Consider the following 25,560-nt stretch of genomic DNA (forward strand, 5'->3'; position numbering starts at 1 on the left):
ATCTTGTGACATATGGGTTTACATCTAAGCTGGTGAGCTTTTCTATGATGCCCGAGTGGGGTATTGTGTCGAACGCTTTTGCTAGGTCAAGGTAGGCTGTGTGAACTGCCTTACCCTCATCAATGGCCTTAGTGACTGTTTCGAAAAAGTCGACCAAGTTCAAGAGGCAGGATCTGCCCTTGACAAAGCCAAATTGGGTAGGATCCAGTGTCTGTAGGTCCCCAATGTCTTTATTTATGAGTTCCATTATGATCCTCTCCATAGCTTTGCAGACAAGGCTCGTCAAGCTTATGGGGCGGTAATTTCCAGGGTCCGTAGAAGCACCGCCTTTGTGGAGTGGGACCACAGTTGCCGTACGCCATTCTTTGGGTACGTATCCTGTAGTAAGGCTAAGATTAAACAGCAGCCTTATGTGTGGGTTTAGTTCCTCATTGAGTTTGTGTAGCACACAGCCGGGGACACCGTCCGGTCCCATTGATTTAATTAACAACCTGTATTCAAACTGGAACCTTAGTTTGAGAGACAGCCTTACAGAACTATCTTCAAGTTATAGAGCTGAGTATATTTTCTGTGTTATTCTGTATTATAGAGCTAAATTGTCTGCTTGATATCTGTGTCTTACTGCTCTGCAAATCTATAGAAAACAGTGTATATATTTTTTTATAATTTGCACATTCCTTACATCTGTGTTGAAACTGCTCCCCCCCCTCCCTATTCTTGGTTGTAGTTTAAATTTGGTGGCTTTTGCAGTGCCCGCCTCACTGTAGATTTGATCTAAGACACTCCCCCAGGACATCTGTTTACCGCATTCTACCTAATAAACCCTTTCTGCACTTGCTTTTAGTCCTTTTTAATTTAATTACATTTTTTCAAACTGTGTGTGGACTAATATTGCTACATATTCAAGTGTGCCAGCTTGCACTGCATGAGAATTGTATTTACTACTGCTTTTGCTACTTTTCTAACAAAAAAAAAAAAAAATCTTCTGCTTTTACTGTACTTGTGTTTCTTCCTACTTTATTTTGCTTTTGTGTCATCTTAAACGTTCTCAATTGTATTTATTACTGTTTGGTGTAACTCATTCTAAGCCTTTTAGTTTAAACACTTGGGCTTCAGACCAGTTGTTTTACATTGAGAGGGTTTGTGGTCTGCACTGTAGTGGCAGAACAGGTAGCTTACATCCCTCTAAGTTGGGAACTGCTGATTGAGGGCTCAGTGTCTGTTATTCTAAAAGTATATTAATTCTGGTTTAAGCACTTGGGCTTTCAGGCCAGTTATTTTACATTAAGAGGGTTTCGTGGTCTGCACTCTTGTGGGAGGAGAGGCTGGACTCTGCCCTTCTGAGCTGGGAATATCTGGTTGAAGGCTTATAGTGCATGCATATCTGAATTTCTTCTTACTGAAATTGGTACACCTTGTTTGTTGTAGCATAGACTAGATCCAGGCCTGCTGAATCTAGCTTTGTTTGTATAACTTGAGCACTAATCCAGGCATTATTTAAAGTATTCAGTTGTATTTATTACTGCTTGGTAGTGACTTGGTTAAAGTGTAGCTATCATTCTAAGTCTTTTGGATTAAGCACTTGGGCTTCAGACCAGTTGTTCTACATTAGGAAGGTTTGTGGCATGCACTGTGGTGGCAGGACAGGTAGCTTTCATCCTTCTAAGTTGGGAACTGCTGATTGAGAGCTCAGTGTCTGTTATTCTTAAAGTGTATTAGCTCTGGTTTAAGCACTTGGGCTTCAGGCCAGTTATTTTACATTAAGAAGGTTCGTGGTCTGCACTCTTGTGGGAGGAGAGGCTGGACTCTGCCCTTCTGAGCTGGGAATTTCTGGTTAGAGGTTTATAGTGCCTGAATATTTGAACTGTATCTTACTGAAATTGGTACACCTTGTTTGCTGTAGCATAGACTAGATCCAGGCCTGCTGAATCTAGCTTTGTTTGTATGCTTGTTATTTCCTTGGAACGCTAATTCCACGTAAAACGCGGCTTCTCACCGCTTCTGTGGATCCCTAGTGATATCTGCATTGCTTACTGTACTTATTTCCTTGCTTCGCTTGAAAGAAAGTTACTGTTTGTCATTTTTGCATTTAAGTTACCTGTAATACATTGCACTTGTTACCTGGCACTTGCTCACTAAAGCAATTATAAGTTGGCACTAAAAATTAAAAGCACTACACCCTCGCTCCCCATTGGCCCTTGTTTTCAATTATAAAGGAATTCACAATATTATTCTAGCATGTCCAAAGGTCAGTTGTCAATCTCCTCCGGTCCAGCTGGTGAATATGGGAATCTTGAGGCAATGTTACAACTGCCTCATGTACACAGACAACCCTCTCCTCCTCCCAACAAATTCCAACACATGTGAGAGATGCAACCATATAGCCAAACTGGAGGCTAAGCTCTCTCAACTCAGTACTGGCATAACCAGTCAGGAGGAGAAGGAAACCACACTCACTACAATTCCAGTCTCACATAGACCTACCACGACAGCAAACCAAACACATAATCACACAAAACATACTGGAGGCTCTAAATAAAGATCTGCCTAAGCAGCAGAGACCTCCAAAGCAGACACCCAAGCAACCGCTACCCCAAAACAAAACACGTGCAACACATATCTCACAAAGCCAGTGTGCCGAACAGTCACAGCCCTTAAGGCTAAACAACACACCTGATACACTTGTAATAGGTGACTCTATCGCCAGGCACACTGACGTCCCGCCACCAGGCTGAACAAGGAGAAGGTCACGGTGAGCAGCCTGTCTGGCGCTAGGATCCGCCACATAACACAAGCACTCAGGTCACTCCAAGGCAAGTACAAATATGACTCAGTCATTGTCCATGCTGGTGTGAATGACCTGAGACGTACCTCCCTGGACTACATGAAAAGAGACATAGAGGAGCTCTCTGAGCATGTAGCCCAGGCTGGTATGACCCTGACCTTGAGTAGCATCTTACCCTCACCAAGAATGATGCCATAATATGAAGACAAGATGAACAGTTTCAACAATTGGCTTAAGTATTGGTGTCATTCAAAGGGGATCCAATGCCTGTCAGCTTGGGATGATATGCACGACAAGCCATGATGCTTTGCTAGGGACGGCTTGCACCTGTCACCCCTGGGCTTTCAGATATTGGCAAAGGGTCTTGCTACCCCCATAGTGCCTTTTTTAGGCAAGGCTCAAAAGACAAACCCACCTCCATAGGTATCACAAGGGATAAGAAACTAAGAGTAATGCTACTTAATGCTAGAAGTCTAAACCTCAAGATGCACGCACTTGAAACTCTCCTTAGCATGGAGAACATCAATATCTGTGCAGTAACAGAAACCTGGTTCAGGACTCCCGAGAGCACCCCAGCACTACCAGGTTATACCTCATACCATGCTTTTCGGCCCCAAAACTTGGACCGAACCACAAAAGGTGGGGGAGTATCGATATTCATCAAAGATACCCACACCTCCAGGTTGGTGGCAAAGCACGAAGCATCAGAGACTATCCATGTGCAACTAACAGTGGGTAAAACTGCCTTCCAGTTTATAGCCTGCTACAGACCACCCTCCCAAACCCAGGAACCCCACTCGGCCTTCCTGAGAACACTGGAAAATATGAAGGTCTCTCCTAACACCATTATATTGGGCGACTTCAACTACCCAAACATAGATTGGGAGCATTACTCTAGCTCCAACACCCTTGCCCAAAGGTTCCTAGAATTCATAAACTCAAATGCTATGGAACAACTTGTTACCACTCCCACAAGAGGGGAAAACATACTGGACCTGATCATCACCAACATGGGGACTCTATGCTCCAGACCAGAAGTGTATCCCTTACTGGTAAGATCAGACCATAAATTGATCTCACTGGATATTCACATCCCGATCCCACCCCCTGCCCAGAAAACCACAGTGAAAAACTTCTAAAGCAAATTTCACACTCCTCAAAACCGAGGTGGAATCCTTCAAAGCCCCCGGGCCTGTGGAAAATACGGCCCAGACCGCAGAATCCTTTATAAATGCATTCTATGGACACCTTCAGGAATGCATGGATCATGCAATCACAAATAAAACCAAGACCCAATCCTCCAAAGGCAGACGACCTGTCTGGTGGACCCCAGCCATAAACAAACTATACAATAGAAGGAGGAAGCTACTACATGATAGAGCAAAATCCCAAACAGGAAAGGCATCTCTGATCAGTATTAGCAAAAAACTAAGGGCACTCATAAAATCGTCAAAGGCCAGCTTCGAGAGAAAAATTGCACAGGACACTAAAGATAATCACAAGGCTTTCTTTAGTTATGTTAGGAACCTGGGTGGGAATTCCCAGATATGCTCAGAATTAGTCCAAAATGACAAAAAATACACTGATCCCACAGACATTGCCAACATCCTAGCTGACAGGTTCAGCGCAAACTTCTCCCCCCCCTCCCCACCAAAAGGGCAAATATCTATCCCAGCAGAGTGCTGCCCCCCCAACATCTCAGATGTTCAGATGGGAGCCGCCCTCTCCACAGCAAAAAACACAGCATCAATGGGACCAGACGGTGTCCCAGGCTGCGTCCTACATGAACTCCAAGAAGAGCTAAACCCAAACATAAAACTACTGTTCAGTCTCAGCCTTACTACAGGATATGTACCCAAAGAGTGGCGTACAGCAACAGTGGTCCCTCTCCACAAAGGTGGTGCCTCAACGGACCCTGGAAACTATCGCCCATAAGCCTGACTAGCTTGGTCTGCAAAGCTATGGAAAGGATCATCATGGACCTCATAAAGATATTGGGGACCTACAGACACTGGATCCTACCCAGTTTGGCTTTGTTAAGGGCAGATCCTGCCTCTTAAACCTGGTTGACTTCTTTGAAACAGTCACCAAGGCCATTGACGAAGGGAAGGTGGTCCACACAGCCTATCTGGACCTCGCAAAAGCCTTCGATACAATACCCCACTCAGGCATTATTGATAAGCTCACCAGCTTAAATATAAACCCCTATGTCACTAGATGGGTTGCAAACTGGCTCAAGGACAGAACCCACATGGTTAGAATTGCTGGAGCCATGTCAGACTCCAAACCAGTTACAAGTGGCGTCCCACAAGGCTCAGTCCTGGGACCTCTCTTGTTTGGTATATATTTCTCGGAGGTACAGGCCAACACGGAAGGACTGTGGCTGACCAAGTTCGCAGATGACTGCAAACTGGGCGCCATAATCGACTCTCCAGCCGATACAAGCATCCTCCAAAAGGGCCTCATAGAAACAGACAACTGGTGCCAGAGCCATGGCCTCAAGCTAAACGCCAAAAAGTGTATAGTCATCCCCTTTGGCAAAAACAAAGTGCCCACAAATTACCACATAGGGGGTAATACATTAAGTACAGAAGAAGTCATTAGGGACCTGGGGACCCAAGTTGATAGCAATCTCTCATTTGACAACCACGTGGCCAAAGTGGTTAGAAAAACATTTTATATAGCCCACCTAATCATGAAGGGATTCACATCTAGATTAGGGGAGGTCATCGTGCCTCTTTACTCATCCCTCATCAGGCCCATAATCGAGTACAATGCCCCTTTTGGGATGTACCTTACCAAACACATGCAGCAACTGGAAAGACCCCAAAAGTACCTCACCAAGAGGATCAAAGGGCTCAAACAGATGCCATATGCTGCCCGGTTAAAGAAACTCCAGCTCTACTCAGTGTCATACCGCCTGCTCAGAGGTGGCCTGTGCCTGACGATAAGGCCATGTCCAACCCGGAATTAAGGGACATGCTGTACCTCAAAAATCCAAATCCCATCGAGCTACACGAGAGACTTGAACCTCAGCAGTGAAATAAATAGGACATGCTGGAGGGACAGATTCATAACCCAGAGGCTCCCTTCACTATGGAATAAAATCCCAGTCCAGGTTAGGCAGAGTCCCTCATTGACTCTCTTCAAGAGGAATCTTGATGAGTGGATGGGAGATCATAGGTTTACCCCGGGTATCACTTCTGTGTCACTGTTAGACAGAGGCACAGTATACTAACCTCGAAAAAGGGCATAGCAAAATTAATTTAAAATGGGTGGCGAAAGCCAAACATACTCTGACTAGGCTTATAAATGCCCTAGGGCAGATAGCGTAGTATGAACCTATGAACCTATGTGGTTGGTAGGTGGTAATTGGTGTGTTATACTGGGCAGTTACTGTGATTATGTGTTACTGTCTTTTTAAACTGCTTAATTATTTTACAGGAAATGATGTTTGCTTTGTCAACCAATGGCTGTAAGGGTTAGGGTATTTAAATATGGCATTTTTTGTTTGTTCTTGTTCTGATGAAGTCTTGTGGTTTTGACGAAAGCGCTTAACTTTTTTCAATAAATTTTCTGGATTCAGTGCTGCAGTGTTCCTTTGGTGATCCTCTTCAGTAATGTCTTGATGTTCTTTGTGTTTCACTGTTGCAGTCCTAACATAAGGGTTGTCCAGCTCCCGGTAGCCCTCAGTTTGCCCAAATACCAGAGTCCTTCGTATATGATGTCGGCTGTCATCGGTTGTAAACTGATGTCAGAACATCAGGTATAAAGGGAGGCGGCCAATGCCATTTCCTCAGTCTTTCTTGCCACAGAGCCTAAAGGAGATGCAATTTGCACTAGTGCCGGTCGACTGTTTACCTTCTTTCTGCATTCCGACTACCAAGTTGAAGACGCCTTCAGATAAGTACCCCATTGAGGATCCTCTTTTCTTGCTTTAACGAATGTCAGATAAAGTTAATAATTGTCTTGCCTGTGGAAAACAGATTCCGCACCGTGATTTTCACTCCTATTGTGTAACTTGTTTGGGCCTTGAGCACGATGTCCCTAACTGTGATCTCTGTGCTTCCTTCAACCCATGTACTATATGCCGTAGAGCTAAAATTTTATATAAGCATTTCAGAGTCTGGCCTAAGTTCATCGGTATGGCGTCTTCTGGTCTCCCGACTTCGGATATACCTAGGAAATGCAAGAACAAGGACCCTGACAGGCCTAGGGTTAAAGCTGCTGACAATGCACCAGTGAAATTGGTTGTCAGCCCGGAGGTAGCTAGTGAGGCACTTTCGCAGCCCCTACAGTCCACATAATTTCAGCCACAGGCCTCTGCCGAGACCTTTACGGAGTCCTCCATGCCACAGGCTGCTATCTTGTCTTCAGAGCCTCCGCCAGTCGCCGCCTCAGATGGGTCCAGAGCCGCTATGCAGGCACCGGCTTCTGACGCCTCTTCTCTTCGATATGAGACCAGAGCCAGACTGGCTACCTTAGCCCAGACCTCTGCAGTTGCTAGGCCTCCCGAGTCCTTCTGGATTACTAGTAAACCTTTCAGCCGTAAATCTACCCACAAGCGGGTGCTGGCCTCCTCTCCTGTGCCTCAGTCCCAGTTGGTAAAGATGGCTGGTGATCTTCTTACCCTTATTAAGGGCTCTCACCCCCCCCCCCCTTCCAAGAGGGCTAGGGAATTGTCTCCTGATGTTTTGTCTGAATCAGATTCTGAGGTTTCCAGTATTTTTGCTGGTGAAAAAGGAAATTCTCAACATTTTTCCTGGCTTTGAGGTTTCTGATGCTGAGGATTCTATCCCCTCTGCCTCCCCTCCAGAAGATTTTTCCTTTGGGGATACTTTGAATACTCTTAGGGAGCACTTTAAATGGGAAAGTCAGGATTTCCCTCAGTCTAAGAAGAGGATCCGGGAATTTTTAGAATTGCCACAGCATAAACCTCTGGCTATACCTCCTGTTTTAGAAGTTGTGGATGATGTTTTCATGGAAAATTCTTTAACTCCTAATTCTGTTCCTCTTGCTTCCAGAAAACCTGATAGGTATTATCCTGAGATTATCTCTCAAGGTCCCAAGGGTGTTAAGGCTACTATTGCTAAAACCCTGTACCTTCTGATAAGGCGTCTAGGGCCTTGGACAGGTGGGGTAAAAAGTTTTATACCTCCGCAACTCTTGCCATTAGATCTGTGAATTGTCTTTTCCACATGCTTATGTATCAGCAGCATACTTTGGAGGCTATTAAGGCTAAGCTTGGGGATATTCCTTCTATGTTAGAGAACAAAGAATTACAAGATTTACTAAATTCTGCCACTCTGGTTAATAAGCATTCTCTTCATTGTGGTTTTGATATCTTGGAGGCTTCCTGCAGAGCAGCAGCCACTGGTTCCGGTATTAGAAGGCATGCTTGGCTTAGGGACCAGACTCTTTTTGAACCTGTAAAATCTAAATTGCTGGATGTTCCTTTTAATAAAGACAACTTTTTTGGTAACAAGGCCGAGGAGGTACTAAAAAAAATTGGAGGATAAGGCGAAATTTATGCAAGCTGTAAAAGATTTCCTTCAGGTTCATCCTCCTCGGTTTAGTAGGCATTATCCTTCCAAGAACTGTTTTTTCCCTGATCCTGGCAAGCAGGGTCGCTCTAGGCCTAGGGGTTACAGATCTTCCAGAGGGCAGGCTTCTGCCCCTCAAAGGAGTAAACAATGGTGTCCTTCTGCTGCTATATCGGGGAGTTCTAAGCCAGCTTCTCAAAGCAAGCATTCTCAGTGACTCCAGGCTTCTTGTACCTACCTGTGCGGGCCCAGGGTTTCCTTTGGGGGGAAGGTTAGCCAGGTTCGCAGGGGTATGGTCAACCATCACAGAAGACAAATGGGTACTCAACATAGTAAACCAAGGTTACAAGTTTTATTTTCACACCTTCCCTGTCCTACAAGGTTACCCAGACATTCCCAGAACTCTCAGGGCAGAGGTAGAGAATCAAATTTCTTCTCTACTGACTATGGGGCCTACAGAGCCAGTTCCTGCAAATCAGGCAGGCCTAGGTTTTTACTCAAGACTTTTTCTGGTACCCAAAAAAGGGGGCACCTGGTGCCCTATTCTGGAGCAGTCTATTCTGAACACTTTTCTGGTGATTCCCAAATTCAAGATGCTCACTCTTCAACAGTTACTACCAATGCTGGGCAAGGATTCATGGCTGGTAACTTTGGATCTCAAGGAGGCTTATCTGCACATCCCAATAAGGGAAAGTTGCAGGCAGTTTTTTTCATTTCAGGGCTGGGGAGAAACACTCCCAATTCTCTGTGCTGCCCTTTGGCTTATCTAGTGCTCCCAGAGTTTTCACAAAGTGCCTGGCACCAGCCATTGTTTTTTGCAGGCAGAGGAACATTCAGATTTATCCTTACCTGGACAACTGTCTCATTCAAGCAAACTCCACAGAACAGTTAAAATATGATTTGGACTTTGTGAAGAGCATTCTCACTTCTTTGGGTTATGCTCTCAATGAGAAGAAGTCAAAGTTGGTTTCTACAAGGGAGATTGTTTTCCTGGGAGCGAGTCTGAATACAGCCACCCAGATGGTATTCCTCCCTCAAGACAAACAACAAGCTCTGTCGGCTTATTTCAAGAACTTGGCAAGCATGCCCCAGCTCTCTGCAAGGCAATTCCTGCAAGCACTGGAGTTCATGGCTTCATGTATCCTGATGATCCCATATGCAAGGCTGCATATGAGAAAACTTCAATGGTACCTCAAGAATCTTTGGTGTCAACACACACAGGACTTAGACTTGATTCTTCCCCTGATTTCCTGTCTACAACTGGAGTTTCTCTGGTGGGCAACAGCCTGTTCTCAGAACAAGGGTCTGCCTTTCCGCCCACCACCTGCCAGCCAGACTCTCACCACAGATGCCTCAGATTATGGATGGGGGGCATATCTGGAAGGCAGGGGCATAAAAGGGACTTGGAGCATGCAACAGATTCATCTGCACATAAACTTAAAAGAATTGATGGTAGCTTCAGCAGGCCTTGCTGGCTTTCAAGGCCCTACTCTACCCTGGGACTAATCTGATCAGGACAGACAACACCACAGTCATGTTGTACATCAACAAGCAGGGGGGGACTCACTCTTACCCTTTGTGCAGACACAGCATGAAACTATGGTCCTTACCAACTTCCATGGGCATACATCTCATCGCCCAGTATCTTCCAGGGAGGCTAAACTACTTGGCGGATCAATTGAGCAGGCATGTTCTGGATCCTCACGAGTGGCAAATGAACAAGATCATTTTCCATCGCATCACTCAGCATTGGGGCAGTCCTCAGGTGGATCTTTTCTCCTCTCACACCAATCATCTCCTTCCAACCTTCTGCACCAGGGAGTTTCACAACAAAGCATGGAGCGTGGACGCTTTGTCCTTCCCTAGGACACAACTCTCAATTTATGCCTTCTCCCTCTGCCTCTTCTTCCCAGGGTGCTGCTAAAGGTAGGGGACGAAAAACCAAAGGCTATTCTGATAGCACCAGATTGGCCCAGGCAGCATTGGTATCCCCTTCTTCACAGCCTTTCCCAAGCTCAGCCTTGGCATGTTCCCCTGGTACTAGATCTGTTGGTTCAGGGAGGGGGAAAGTTTCATCATCCTCATCTTCAAACTCTGCATTTAACTGCCTGGCTAATACTTTAAATCTTTCCCAACAGGTGGTTGAAGTTCTTCATGAGGCCAGGAGGCCTAGCACCAGGAAATCCTATGCAGATAAATGGAAGAGATTTTGCTCTTGGATGCAGGCTAAAGGAGAAAACTCTTCTCTTCCTTTTCTTTCCCTCATTCTTGATTATCTAGCAGGTTTGCTTAATGGTGGACTTTCCTTTTCTTCAATTAAGATTCATGCTTCAGCAATTTCTGCTCATTGTTCTTTTGAGCAACCTATTTTTTCTCACCCCTTGATGAAACAGTTCCTGAGGGGAGCTAGCAATCTTAGACCTCACAGAAGAGCTCCTACTCCAGCTTGGGATCTTAATTTTGTCCTGGAGAAGCTTACTCTTCCTCCCTTTGAACCTGCTGCCTCTGCAGACTTAAAGTTCCTTTCATGGAAGACTGTCTTTCTTTTGGCTATTACTTCTGCCAGAAGGGTTTCGGAGCTGCAAGCCTTAATGGCAGTAGAACCTTTCATTATTTTTCATAAGACCAGGTTTCTCTGAGAACTAATCCCTCCTTTATGCCTAAGGTGGTTTCCAGTCTGAAGCTTAACCAGTCTATTCATCTGCCTACCTTTTTCAATCACCCCCAGAATAAAGGGGAAAGGATTCTGCACTCTTTTGTTGTGCACAGACAGTTGAGATTTTACTTAAAATAGACTAAACCCTTTCGGAAGTCTCAGCAGCTGTTGGTTAGTTTTGCTCCTGGGGCTCAGGGTAAAGCTATTTCCAAACAAACCATCTCTAAATGGATTGCTCATTGTATTAATTTTTGTTACCTGCATCATGGAAAGATCCCCCCTCCCCAGGGTATTAGGACCCATTCTACTAGAGCAGAATCTACCTCTGCAGCTTTTTTGAGAGGTGTGCCTACTAAGGACATTCTAGAAGCAGCCACTTGGTCTTCTGTCCATACTTTCACAAAGCATTACAACCTATCTTTGTTTTCTAAGTCTAGGGCTGGTTTTGCCTCTGCAGTTTTGCAAGGCCTCCTTACCAATCCTTAATCTGCAATTCTTCCTCCACCCTTTTGTTCTTTTCCTGGGCTTTGGGAATCAACCCATATGTTAGGACTGCAACAGTGAAACATGAAGAACATAGTACAGTTGTGTACACTTACCATAAATGTAGATGTTCGAGTGTATTCACTGTTGCAGTCCTGGTTTCCCACCCTCCATTCCCCCTTTATTCCTAAGACACAGACTACTTATGTTATTTTTTGGATGGCTTTTTTCCAGGGTGTTTCCTTCCTGGTTTTGCCTTCTTTTGGGATGTTCTTCCTGTTTCACTGAATCCTGCTGGCAGGTTGCCCTCAACAGGCCTGAATTCCAAAGTCTTGGGTCCTGCGTCGGCTGCTGTCGCCCCTTCCCTGATGTCAGGTCATCAGAGGTATAAAAGAAGCAGCCAACGCCATTTTCTTCAGTCTTTCTTGCCGTGTGGTGCCCGAAGCAGAAGCAGTTCGCAAGTGCCGGTCTGCCAACACCTGAAATTTTCGTGTTTGAGTTTCAGAACCGAAGTCTTCAATAAAGCTAAGTACCCCGTTGGGGAAACTTTTTTTCTTGTTCCAGACCGATGTCAGAAAAAGTAAATAATTGTATTACTTGTGGAAAGCAAATACCGCATAAGGATTTTCATTCTTACTGTATTCCTTGCCTAGGCCCTGATCACAACATTTCTGCTTGTCGGTTTTGTGCTAGATTTAACCAACGCACTATTAAGCGTCAGTATAGTTTTGCTTCAAAGTATTTTGGTAGCTGGTTTAGTTATCCTGAAATGTCATCAGATAGCCATCCGACTACCGGAGTTTACAAAAAAACGCAAGGAAAAGGATAGAGACAAACAACCGAGGCCCAAAACCGATGACAGAGCTTCTCCCAAGCCAGTCGCCAGTTCTCAGTGAGGCTCTTTCGCAGCCCCTGACACCCGCTACTTTAGAGTCGCAGGCCACTACCGACTCCCACGTGGAGTCGGCCATGCCGCTGGATACTCAAGGTATTGGATCCTCGGATGCTAATCCCTCAGATGGGTCTGGAGCCGCTGAGCAGGTACCGGCTTCTGAGGGTGTACTCAGACCTCAACATCTTTACATTAAAATGACTTCAGCTTCAAAGACAAAGATTAAAGCATCTTCTAAAGCAAAGAAACAAACTCATGAGCCACGTGTACAGGCCTCTATTCCCAAAAAACAGATGATCAAAATGGCCGAAGACCTGATTACCCTGATCAGGGGTTCCCATCCCCCTCCTGATAACAGGCCTAGGCAAGACACTGACTATGACTATTCAGGTCAGGTTTCTGTTTCTTCTGATTCCTCTTCTGATCAGGGATATTCTTTGCCCCCCCATGAGGACTCTGATGCTGAAGAGTCTATACCTTCAGCATCCCCTCCTGAGGATTAGCTCTTTGGGGAAACCTTGCATACCATGAGGGAGCATTTTCACTGGGAAAGCCAAGATTTTTCAGAATCTAAAAGAGGCTCAGGGATTTCCTTTTACTACCTCAGCGCAGGCCTCTAACCATTTCCCCTGTGTTAGACATTGTATATGATGTGTTTTCGGATTCCAGTTTGACTCCTGACTCCTTACCTCCAGCTCCTATTAAACCAGACAGATATTACAGGGTTCCTGATTCACACAAATTTCTTTTTAAGAACCCTGCTGCTGACCCAGAAACTATTTCACAGGGTCCAAAGGGTGTTAAGGCATCGACAGTAAAAAACCCAACCCCCTCTGACAGAGATTCAAGGGCTCTGGATAGATGGGGAAAAAAGGTTTACACATCTGCAACCTTGGCTATTAGGGCCTTAAACTGTCAGTTCATATGCTCAAGTATCAGCAACATGTCATGGGATTGCTTAAGCAGAAAATGTTGTTAAACTCTGAATGTGCTGAAAACAAGGAAATGCAGGATTTATTGCATGCAGCTGAACAAGTTGGAAAGCATACTTTGCAATGTGGTTTTATTCTTTGGAGGCCTCCTGCAGGGCCACAGTTACGGGTTCTGTAATTAGGAGGCATAATTGGTTAAAGGAACAAAATCTGCTTGATCATGTTAAAGTTAAATTACTAGATGCACCTTTACAGCATGATACTTTGTTTGGTGTTAAGGCAGAAGCGGTGTTAAAGAAAATGGAAGACAAAGCTAAATCTATGCAAACTGTTAATTTTTTTACAAGTACAGCCACCTAGGTTTAGTAGACACTGGCCTACTAAAAACTGGTCCTTTCCTGTGTCAGACAGACCTCAAAGGGGCAGATCCAGATGCCCTAGGGGCAAATCCCAGGCGCAAGGTTCTTATAGATCAAAACAATGGGGTGTTACTACCTCCAAAGCTGAAGAAGATAAAGCACAAACATACAGAAAACAGTCCCAATGACTTTCTCCTGCTCACACCAAGCACTTATCTTCTGGCAGCACCCTTAGGGGGAAAATTAGCACTTTTTGCTCAAAATTGGCACATTATAACCCAGGACAAGTGGGTTCTAAATATAGTGTCACAAGGCTACACATTCCATTTCCATACTCTGCCAAGGGCAAACGGCTGTCCAGATCTGGCAAAAAATAAATGGGCAGAGGCACAAAAACAAGTTTCATCCCTCATGGACATGGGGGCCATTCAGCAAGTACCAGAGCAAGAGCAGGGACAAGGATTTTACTCAAGACTGTTCTTGGCACCCAGAAAGGACAAGGCCTGGAGCCGATACTGGACCTATCTATTCTGAACACATTCCTGGATATCCAATTCAAAATGTTGTCTTCGCAGCAGCTTCTGCCCATGCTGGGCAAGAATACTTGGCTTGTGACTTTAGACCTAAAAGAAGCATACCTGCATGTTCCAGTCAGACAATCGTGCAGAAGATACCTCAGATTCAAGGCTGGTTCAATGCATTACTAGATGTCCTTCAAGGATGCATCTGCAGTCCTTACATATGGGTTGTCCTGCCTCAGGCAGCCCCTCGGTCAGCCGGATTCCAAAGTCTGGGTCCGGCGTCAGCTGATGTCGCCTCCATCCCGACGTCAGAGCGCCTGAGATATAAAAGCGTCAGCCGACGCCATCTTCCTCAATCTTTCTTGCCGCGCAGTGCCCAAAGCAGAAGCAGTTCGCAAGTGCCGGTCGGCCAGCTCCTGAGATTTCAGCTAACCGAAGACTTCAAAAAGCTAAGTACCCCGTTGGGGACTCTTTCTTGCCTCAGCCGATGTCAGATCAAACGGTTAAAGTTAATAATGGTTTATCTTGTGGGAAACAAATACCTCATAAGGATTTCCACTCTTACTGCCTACCCTGCCTAGGCCCAGACCACGATGTCTCGGCCTGTGCAGCCTGTGCCTCTTTCAATAGACACACTCTTAGGCGTCGGGCGGAGTTCACAGAGGAATTTTTTGGGGAAAAATACTGTTACACTATGCCGTCGGAACTTCCGACTCCTCATTTACCCAAAAACCGGAAGGACAAGGACCGACACACGCGGTCCGTGGTTTCGGCCGAAACCACGACCAGGCCTACCGCGAGTGTCTCGGTCTCTGCTGAAACCGAATCCTCGGTGCTTCCGACCAACGAAACCGCACAACCGACAATCTCGGCCCCGGAGGCCACCTCTGAGTCGGTTATAGAATTTCCTACTGAAACCGGTGCTCTGGAAATATCCAACATCATTTCTCTAGATAAGACTACTCCAGCACGTGGGGCAGCCAGGCCTCCTGTATCCATGTCCATTAAGGCATTTACACGTGCTAAAGCTGCTAAACAGCCAAAATGTCTCCCTCCCAAGACTATTCCTCAGGGATCCACTACCGGTTCACAGATTTTAAGTTTAGCTGAGGACCTTATTTCCCTAATTAGGGGCTCTCATACACATCCGGACAGGGGCTCTCAACCTCCTCAAGACAAAAGGCCCAGGGTTGAGCAGACAGATCCCCAGTCTTCTGATGAGGCCTCAGATGACTCTGCCCTATCAGACTACCAGGAGGAGGCCTTTACAGCCTACGAGGATTCTGATGCAGAGGAATCTGTACCCTCGGCCTCCCCTCCTGAAGAGTTGTCCTTTGGGGAGACCCTCCACTCCATGAGAGAGCATTTCAAATGGCAGGGCCAGGAATTCTCTGACTCCAGGGAGAGATTAAGAACTTTTTTGCATTTACCTCAGCATAGACCTTTGGCTATTCCTCCGGTCTTAAATGTCATTGATGATGTGTACTCTGAGTCTAGTATTTCCCCTGACTCCCTTCCTCCGGCTCCTGTCAAACCCGATAGGTACTACAGGGTCCTGGACTCACATCATTTCCTTTACAAGGGCCACTCTGCTGACCCAGAAACTATTTCCCAGGGCCCTAAAGGGGTTGCAACCACCACTACTAAAAACCCACTCCCTTCTGAAAGGGAGTCCAGGGCTTTAGAGAGATGGGGTAAAAAGGTGTATACTTCTTCCACTCTGTCTATGAGGGCATTAAATTGTCAATTCCATATGATACAGTACCAAGAGTATTTGTTAGATGAATTGCATAAAAAACTTTCTTCACCTGAACCCCTAGATCGCAAGGCCCTTCAGGATCTGGTACATAACTCCCAGCAGGTTAGCAACCATTTCTTGCAGTGTGGTTATGATGCATTGGAAGCTTCATGTAGGTCAGCAATGACAGGTGCAGTCATACGTAGACATGCTTGGCTGAAGGAACAAACACTGCCAGATCATGTTAAAGCAAAGCTTCTGGATGCTCCGCTGGAAAAACAAAAGTTATTTGGCTCCACAGCTCAAGAGGTCTTAAAGAAATTTGAGGAAAAGGCTAAATCAGTACAGTCAAAGATTTCCTACAGGTCCAGCCACCAAGATTCAGCAGAAATTGGCCTTCTAAGAATTGGTCCTTTCCGGACACAGACAGATTTCAAAGAGGCAGAAACAGGCGTGCCAGAGGTAGAGGGCAAGCTCGAGGCTCCTACAGAGGACGTCAATGGCAGCCTTCAAACCAGAGAGGTACTGCAGGACCTACAACTACTACACAAGGACCATCTCAATGACTTGACTATGACCCCGCCAACCAGGGCTCAATTGGAAGCACCTTTGGGCGGAAAGCTATCTTTATTCTCAAAAAATTGGCACAGTATTACAAAGGACAAATGGATACTGCAAATAATAGACAAAGGATACAGATTCCATTTTCATACATTACCAAGAAGACAAGGCATGCCAAACCTGCCACCAAACCAAAGGGCAGAGGCTTTCAAACAAATTTCCAAGCTACTTCACATGAGGGCATTAGAAAGGGTTCCTCTCTCAGAACAAGGCCAAGGATTTTATTCCTGACTATTCCTTGTTCCAAGAAAAGAAAAGCAATGGAGACCAATACTGGACTTGTCCGCACTGAATACTTACCTCATCGTGCCAAAATTCAAGATGCTGACCTTACAGCAACTCCTTCCCATGCTGGGCAAGGGGTCCTGGCTGATAACTCTAGACCTCAAGGAGGCATACCTGCATGTCCCTATCAGACAAAGTTGCAGAAGACACCTCAGATTTCTTGCAGGTTCAGAGCATTATCAATTCTCAGCATTGCCATTTGGCTTATCTACTGCACCCAGAGTATTCACGAAATGCCTGGCATCAGTAGTTGCACAATGCAGACTTCAGGGGATTCAAATTTACCCATACCTGGACGACTGCCTCATACAAGTGGACAGCCAGCAAACACTGGTAGAACACTTAAACTATGTCATCCGACTACTACAGGCCTTGGGATACACAGTCAACATTCAGAAATCAAGACTTGTTCCATCCCAACGAATAATTTTCCTGGGTGCAAAACTGGATACAAACACCCAGATGGCTTTTCTCACAGAAGAAAAACAAGCACAACTACCAGATTATTTCAGAAATCTGACAACACAAACCCAGCTAACTGCAAGGAAGATCCTGCAGGCCCTGGGATTCATGGCATCTTGCATTCTTCTGATCCCACAAGCAAGGCTGCATATGAGGAAACTACAATGGTACCTAAGGAGTCTATGGTCTCAGCACAGTGACAGTCTAGAAACTTTGATCCCCCTCATTCCTTGCCTTCAAAAGGAATTCCTGTGGTGGGCAAAAGCAAACCAGTCAAACATGGGCCTGCCTTTCAGCAAGCCACATATCAGCCAAACCATTACAATGGATGCCTCAGACCATGGATGGGGAGCTCACATGGAAGGCAGATGCATTCAAGGGCAATGGACACAAAAGGAATTGCATCTGCACATCAACCAAAAGGAAATGCTGGCAGTGATACATTCCATCGAGGCCTTCAGGCTCTTCCTGCACCAAGGTCACCTGTTAATAAAGACAGACAATACCACAGTTATGTGGTACATAAACAAGCAAGGGGGTACCCATTCATACCCTCTTTGCAGGCTAGCGATGAATCTGTGGGACCTTTCCCTGAAACTCAATATAGAACTACAATCCCAGTTCATACCAGGAAAAGACAATGTTCTGGCGGACAGCCTGAGCAGAAACATCATGGATCCACACGAATGGATGTTGCATCCGGATATATTTCTCCAGATAACACATGCATGGGGAACGCCGGACATAGACCTTTTTGCCTCCCACCACAACCATCAACTGAGGAAATTCTGCACAAGGACATACCATTCTCAAGCATGGAAAGTGGACGCCCTCTCATTCAACTGGAATACTCTAACAGTATATGCACTCCCACCTCTTCCATTAATGACCAAGGTCTTACTGAAGATCAGGATAGAGCAACCAAAAGTAATCCTGATAGCCCCGGACTGGCCAAGACAACACTGGTACCCACTGTTAAGGAGCATGTCACGCATGAAACCTTGGCCTCTACCACAATGGCCACTTCTTCTGACACAGTACAATTACAAGACTCTGCACTCCAGTCTAAAAACCTTGCAGCTGACAGCCTGGAGAATACCTTGACTCCTCGCCAGGATAAACTATCCGAGAGGGTACAGGATATCATCATGGAAGCCCGGCGGCCCTCCACAAGAAAAGCATATTCAGCAAAATGAAAAAGATTTCGTACCTGGAACACCGCAAAGGGTCAAGATCCGACAATCATGAGCATTCCACATATTCTAGAATACTTGGCTGAAATGCTCCATAATGGCCTTTCTTATTCCTCCATAAAGATCCATGCTTCAGCAATTTCAGCAGAGTACAACACTGACCCACCTGTATTCTCTCATCCTCTGCTAAGACAGTTTCTAAGAGGGATAAAAAACATCAACCCTCCAAGGAAACCACCAGTGCCTACATGGGACCTTAACTTCATGTTGGAAAAATTAACTCTTCCTCCCTTTGAACCAGCAGCATCTTCAGAACTACAATTCCTGTCTTGGAAGACTGCCTTCCTCCTGGCCATAACCTCAGCGAGAAGAGTATCTGAGTTACAGGCCCTCATGGCAGTTCAGCCATTTCTCATTTTTCATCAGGACAGAGTCTCTTTGAGAACCAATCCTTCATTCATGCCGAAGGTGGTATCCAGGGTTTCACTGAACCAAACTATTCACCTGCCTACTTTCTTACCAAATCCACAAAATAAAGGAGAAAAACTTCTGCATACTTTGGACATCCACAGACAGTTGCAATATTACTTGGGCAGAACTAAGACTTACAGAAAAACTGACCAACTCTTTGTAGCATATGCTGCTGGTGTACAAGGAAAAGCAATTTCCAAACAGACAATTTCAAAATGGATAGGAAATTGCATTCGGTTCTGTTACTCCTTTCATGGAAAAGCTGTGCCAGCTAACATTAGGCCTCATTCCACCAGAGCAACAGCCACCTCCACAGTCTTCTTAAGAGGGGTGGCTACAGAGGACATTTTAGAAGCTGCTACATGGAGCTCCGTGCATACATTTTCCAAGCATTACAATTTGCCCTTATATTCCAGATCCAGAGCAGGCTTTGCTACTGCAGTCCTGCAGGGCATGTTAGCTACACCATCCTTTTCTTAGGTCCTACCTCCCCCAGCTTGGCTATGGTATTCTACCCATATGTAAGGACTGCAGATGCATCCTTGAAGGACATAGTACAGTTTTGTACCTACCATAAATGTAGATGTCCGATAGGTATGCATCTGCAGTCAGGATTTCCCTCCCTCCTACCCCTCTGTGGTATATTTTGGATACCTATCCCTCCTTTTAGCTAGCTGGGGATATCTTTTATGGTGTATTTGTTTTTTATTGCTGTGCATGTTTGGAATTTTTCATTTCTCCAAATTTAGCCTTACTTAGAGGGCAACTGGCATCTGGGGCAAGAAAAACTGAGGAAGATGGCGTCGGCTGACGCTTTTATATCCCAGGCGCTCTGACGTCGGGATGGAGGCGACATCAGCTGACGCCGGACCCAGACTTTGGAATCCGGCCGACCGAAGGGCTGCCTGAGGCAGGACAACCCATATGTAAGGACTGCAGATGCATACCTATCGGACATTAACATTTATGGTAGGTACAAAACTGTACTTTCTCTGCACTGCCTTTGGCTTATCTACTGCGCCCAGGGTCTTTACAAAGTGTCTGGCACCAGTAATTTCATTCTGCAGACAAAGAGGAATACAAATTTATCCTTACTTGGATGACTGTCTAAATGAAGCAGAGAACAAAGAAATTCTTCTTCAACATCTGGCGTTTGTGAAAAGACTTCTAACATGCCTAGGGTACACAGTCAATGAAAAGAAATCAAAACTAGTACCCTCTCAAGAGATAACATTCCTGGGTGCAAGCTTGAATACAACTGCCCAGATGGCTTATCTCATGCCAGACAAACAAAGGCAACTGATTACCTATTTCAAAATGTTGGCAACAAAGGCCCAGTTACCTGCAAGAAAAATTCTGCAGGCTTTGGGCTTCATGGCATCCGGCATCCTACTAATTCCATATGCAAGACTGCATATGAGGAAACTTCAATGGTACCTAAAAAGTGTTTGGACATTGCCACAGCCTGGAAACAATGATTACTCTCATTCCCTGCCTGCAACAGGAGTTTTGATGGTGGGCAAAGGCTTGTCACCAGAACAAGGGACAGCCATTCACATGTCACCAGAACAAGGGACAGCCATTCACATTACCCCCAGCCAGGCAGACTCTAACAACGGATGCAACAGATTATGCCTGGGGACACACATGACGGGAAGATGCAATCAGGGCACATGGTCCTCAAACCAAATGCATCTACATATCAATCAAAAAGAGATGCTAGCTGTTCAAAATGCCCTGACAACCTTCAGGGATCTACTTCATCCAGGACAACTACTGATAAAGACAGACAGCACCACGGTCATGTGGTATATAAACAAACAGGGGGGCACACACTCTTACCCCCTTTGCAGACTAGCCATGACATTGTGGGACACAGCTTTGACTTACCAAGTACATTTGCAGGCACAATTCCTGCCAGGAAAGGAAAATACTCTGGCAGACGAACTAAGCAGAAACCTCATGGATCTCCACGAGTGGAAGCTGGATCCACAAGTCTTCAGCATAACAAGGAAATGGGGATGCCCGGACATAGATCTATTTGCCTCCCCTCACAACTACCATCTAAAAAGATTCTGCACAAGGACTTATCACAGACAAGCATGGAAAGTGGACGTCCTATCTTTCAGCTGGAAAAATCTGTCCGTATATGCCTTTCCTCCACTGCCTCTCCTCCCCAAGGTACTCCTAAAGGTCAGACAGGAGAACCCAAAGATGATACAGATTGCCCCAGACTGGCCATGCCAGTACTGGTATCCAATCCTAAGGAACTTGACTCTATGGCCAGCTTGGACCTTGCCTCAAATACCTCGTCTACTGTCCCAGCAAAACAATCAGATCCTGCACAGCCAACTCAAGACATTAAACCTGGCAGCATGGCGGATAATGTAGTCATACAACAAACACCTCTCAGTAAAGCCGTGATGGATGTCATTCTGGAAGCCAGAAGGCCTAATACTGGAAAGTCTTATGCTGGAAAATGGAAGATATTCTGTGCTTGGAAGCAGGCATAAGGAACGGATACAGCTGTACCAAATATTCCTCAGATTTTGCAATACTTAACTGAGATGCTGGACAAAGGCCTATCTTTCTCATCAATTAAAATTCATGCCTCTGCCATTTTGGCTCATTACAATACAGAGCCACCAATTTTTTCTCATCCTTTATTAAAGCAGTACCTCAGAGGGGTCAAAAATGTAAGGCCTCCAAGGAGATCACCATTACCTGTATGGGACCTCAACTATGTCTTGGAAAAGCTCACCCTGCCTCCTTTTGAGCCAGCTGCTACTGCTGATTAAAAGTTTTTATCTTGGAAAACAGCTCTGCTCCAAGCAATTACTACTGCAAGACGAGTTTCAGAGCTACAGGCTCTCATGGCTGTGGAACCTTTTATCATATTTCATCCAGACAAGGTCTCCCTAAGGACAAACCCAACATTTATGCCTAAAGTGGTGTCCAGTGTGGCCCTTAACCAAACTGTTCACCTACCAACATTTTATCCAAATCCACAGAACAAGGGGGAAAGAATTCTGCATTCTTTGGATGTACACAGACAAGCTTAGATTCTACTTAGACAGAACCAAAGCTTTCAGGAAGACAGACAAATTACTAGTGGCATATGCTGCAGGATCACAGGGAAAGGCTATCTCAAAGAGCAGACTATTTCTAAGTTGATAGGCCACTACATTCGTTTCTGCTACTTACACCATGGCAAGCCAGTGCCTAAGGGCATTAGGCTACATTCCACCAGAGCTGCAGCTACCTCGGCAGCCTTTCTCAGGGGAGTACCAACCACAGACATTTTAGAGGCGGCTACTTGGAGTTCAGTGCACACCTTTACAAAGCATTATCATCTGCCACTCTACTCTAAATCCAGGGCAGGCTTTGCCACTGCAGTTCTGCAGGGCCTCATAGTCACTCCTAATGCTGTTTAGCTCCAGCCTCCCAACCACAACTTTGGGACTCTACCCAAATGTAATGACTGCACCAGTGAAACACGAAGAACATAGTACAGTTGTGGACACTTAGCATAAATGTAGATGTTCGAGTGTATTCACTGTTGCAGTCCAGGTTACCCACCCGCCACCCCCTTTTTTCTATGGATCTTTTCTTTCCTTCTCTGATTTATACAACCTATGTGGTGTATTTGCTTATACATGAAGGTAAAATTTATATTGGTGCATTTATTGATACAGATATATAGAGTTTGGCTACCCTTTTAGGGGGCACCTGACATCTTGGGCAAGAAAAACTGAAGAAAATGGCATCGGCTGCTTCTTTTGATGACCTGATGTCAGGGAAGGGGCGACAGCAGCCAACACAGGACCCAAGACTCTGGAATTCAGGTCAGCTGAGGGCAACCTCCCAGCAGGATTACCCAAATGTAATGACTGCAACAGTGAATACACTCGAACATCTACATTTATGGTAAGTGTACACAACTGTACTGTCTCCTGACAGTTAAGGCAAGGAAAACTGAGGAAATGGCATCAGCCGCCTCCCTTTATACCTGACGTTCTGACATCAGTTTACAACCGATGGCAGCCAACGTCATTTACCAAGGACTTTGGTATTTGGGCCGACTGAGGGCTACTGGGAGCCGGATAACCTGTATGTTAAGACTGCAACAGTGAATACATGCGAACATCTACATTTATGGTAAGTGTACACAACTGTACTTTCTTTAAACAACATGACCTCAAGACATCTTAGTTTTATCTTTCTGTCTGTAATGATGGAAGACTTTGGGTTCTACTTTTTAATTATTTTAAGAAAAAAAACATTCCATTATACATTCCCCATCCACTCTTTTACATAAAAGTTACTGGTTAAATGTTTAGTGGAATGAGTATCTGTGAGTCTCATTCATACCTCTCAACCTGTTAGTGTAAGAAATCTGGACAAAGCCTAAAATAATGGGGATAAAGACCTCAAGATAGGGACAGATTTTAAATATTGCTGTTATAAACAGAAAGTTGCTAGAATAACAGGATTTGTGTTAGTATGAGTTTTATGAAGAATATGAAGTCTGAAACTCAAATGTATGTCATTATTTAGTAACTTCTTTCCTTAGTGATTTGACAGAAAACCACAAATTTTATGAGGAACAGACCAAAAATATCAGGCAAAAATCTTGACAGTCTGCAAAAATCTGGACAGTTTAGAGGTATGGTCTCCCTGATTGCCTGATGGAAACTGTATTTGAGAAAGCTGTTATTGCAGTATAAACCTTTTGTTTGGCTCAAAAACATATGATTGTTTCAGTATTGTGTGTGAATGTATTTTATTTATCTGTTTACTAACTTGAAGTTGTTTCTGTTTTTCTTTTTTTTTTTTTTTTTTATGAGTCAGTTGTGTTTTCAATGGACAGTTCAGAGGCAAAATCTTTTATCAGTAACATCTTGTTCTTTACACCCTGTGACCTCAAGACATATTAGTTTTACTGTTGGTATGATGAAAGACTTTGGGTTCGTCTTCTTAATTAGCTTAAGCCTTGTCCCCTGTACCCACCTAGGCCCTATGTCCAACTGGACTGTTCATTCTCCTGACCACTTTCAAACTAGAACACCAGGAAGACAGCAGATAGGGCTTACATTTGTCATGGGGGGGGGGTTCTTCTCCTAACAACTTCCCTTGTTTTCTGAAAAGCATGGTAACATGGTGAAGTGTCCTCCACGTTGGTAGCTGAATGACTGCATGCTCCTGCACATTTTTGAGTATGGCTAGACTCCTGGGGTTTGGAGCTTGTACTACCCAGAGTCCCTTCCTCAAGTGCTACAACCTTGGTCTTCCCATTGGTCATTCTCTTGCTGTGGAATTTTCTCAACACACACTCCCACCATGATGGGAGAACTGGCATTAGTTGACCACAGCCATTCATCTCTGTCTGACTTCTCCAGCCTGTGTTCTACATTTACTCATAGCAGGATCTTCCACATTCCGCTTGGTCCTACAGCAGCAGGTCTCACGTAAATGCTCTACAGTGAGAAAAGTGAGGAATATTCAGTGTCACCACACATACCTATGAACCTGTAGAAACTGAGAATAGCTACAAAGGCCCTTGAAAAGTAGGCAAACCGAGACATCTTACTAACTTAAAATTTGAATAACATATAGCATTTAAGTCTTCCTGTTTCCAGTAGGGATGTGGAATACTACTCAGAAACGTGTATAAAAACAGAGTTACAAAAAGTATGGAAAATGTACACACATTATCAAAGAGTAAAATATGTAGACTTTAATGAATTGTATCGTAAAATTCTGTCATACATTTTCTTCTGAAAAGGGGAGATGTAAGATGTGCGTCCTCTTTCTTTAAATTATTGTTGCCACTAGTAGGTTTATCATGTAGTTTAGTTTTCTGTTTACTAGGCAGCTTCACCATTCTGTGTGATGAGAGATATTCAGAAAATTGTTTAAAGGAGTAAATCAAGCTTGAAAATAGGTACATTCCTCCTAAAGAGGGACAGTCAAGAGGTCTCTCACCACATTTATGCAGCGTCATCTTTTACATTTGAGGAATTGCTTCCAGAAAAGTCTTTGTATCATTCAAGTGGCCTGGTAGCCATAATTTCATAGGTGTAGTCTGATTCAAGAGACCTTGTCAGTAACGTACTGTTATTGTAAGTGATTGTGTGACAGTTGCTGAAGGACAAGTGTACTTTCTTTCAAAACAGATATTCAAAACCACGTGTTGCTGATTGCTGTTTTTATTTTAATTCAGGTTTCTGCACGGTCAGGCGCTATTTCAGTTGCAACCCATCAGCAAAGTAGGGAAGAGTCTCAACAGGACCCACATGCACAAAGAACATGCGAGAAACATCATGATTCATCTATGCCTCCACATCAGTGCATGCCACCACATCGGTTCAAAGCCTACCAACTCTATACATTGTACAGGGGAGAAGATGGTAAAATCATGCAGGTAAGGGAAGGGAAGTATAACAAAAGATGATGTGCTTTGTAACCTAGAATGGAAAGAATGGATGAAGTCCCAGTAAAGTGTATGCTTGCATTCATGCCCTTTGAATAAGGGAAAATCAGGACCATTAAGTGCCTATACATAGGTACAGTACAGCTTGAGATGGTGCAAGAAGATGTACATACAACTGTAACAATT

At 44.7% G+C, this 25,560-nt stretch overlaps 1 protein-coding gene across 7 annotated transcripts in view; it reads left to right on the forward strand.

Moving 5' to 3' along the window:
• Positions 1–25,560, forward strand: part of ANKRD6 (ankyrin repeat domain 6) — a 1,808,044-nt gene that overhangs the window by 1,608,122 nt on the left and 174,362 nt on the right. For all 7 annotated transcript variants that reach the window (XM_044067116.1, XM_044067125.1, XM_044067156.1 and 4 more), the window contains one exon: positions 25,165–25,365. In XM_044067116.1, the coding sequence (XP_043923051.1) occupies positions 25,165–25,365 (201 nt within the window). The remainder of the gene's footprint in view (positions 1–25,164; positions 25,366–25,560) is intronic.

Source organism: Protopterus annectens, chromosome 1.part0 (genome assembly GCF_019279795.1).
Source record: "Protopterus annectens isolate FY-2018-M chromosome 1.part0, PAN1.0, whole genome shotgun sequence".
Lineage (NCBI taxonomy): Eukaryota > Metazoa > Chordata > Ceratodontiformes > Protopteridae > Protopterus > Protopterus annectens.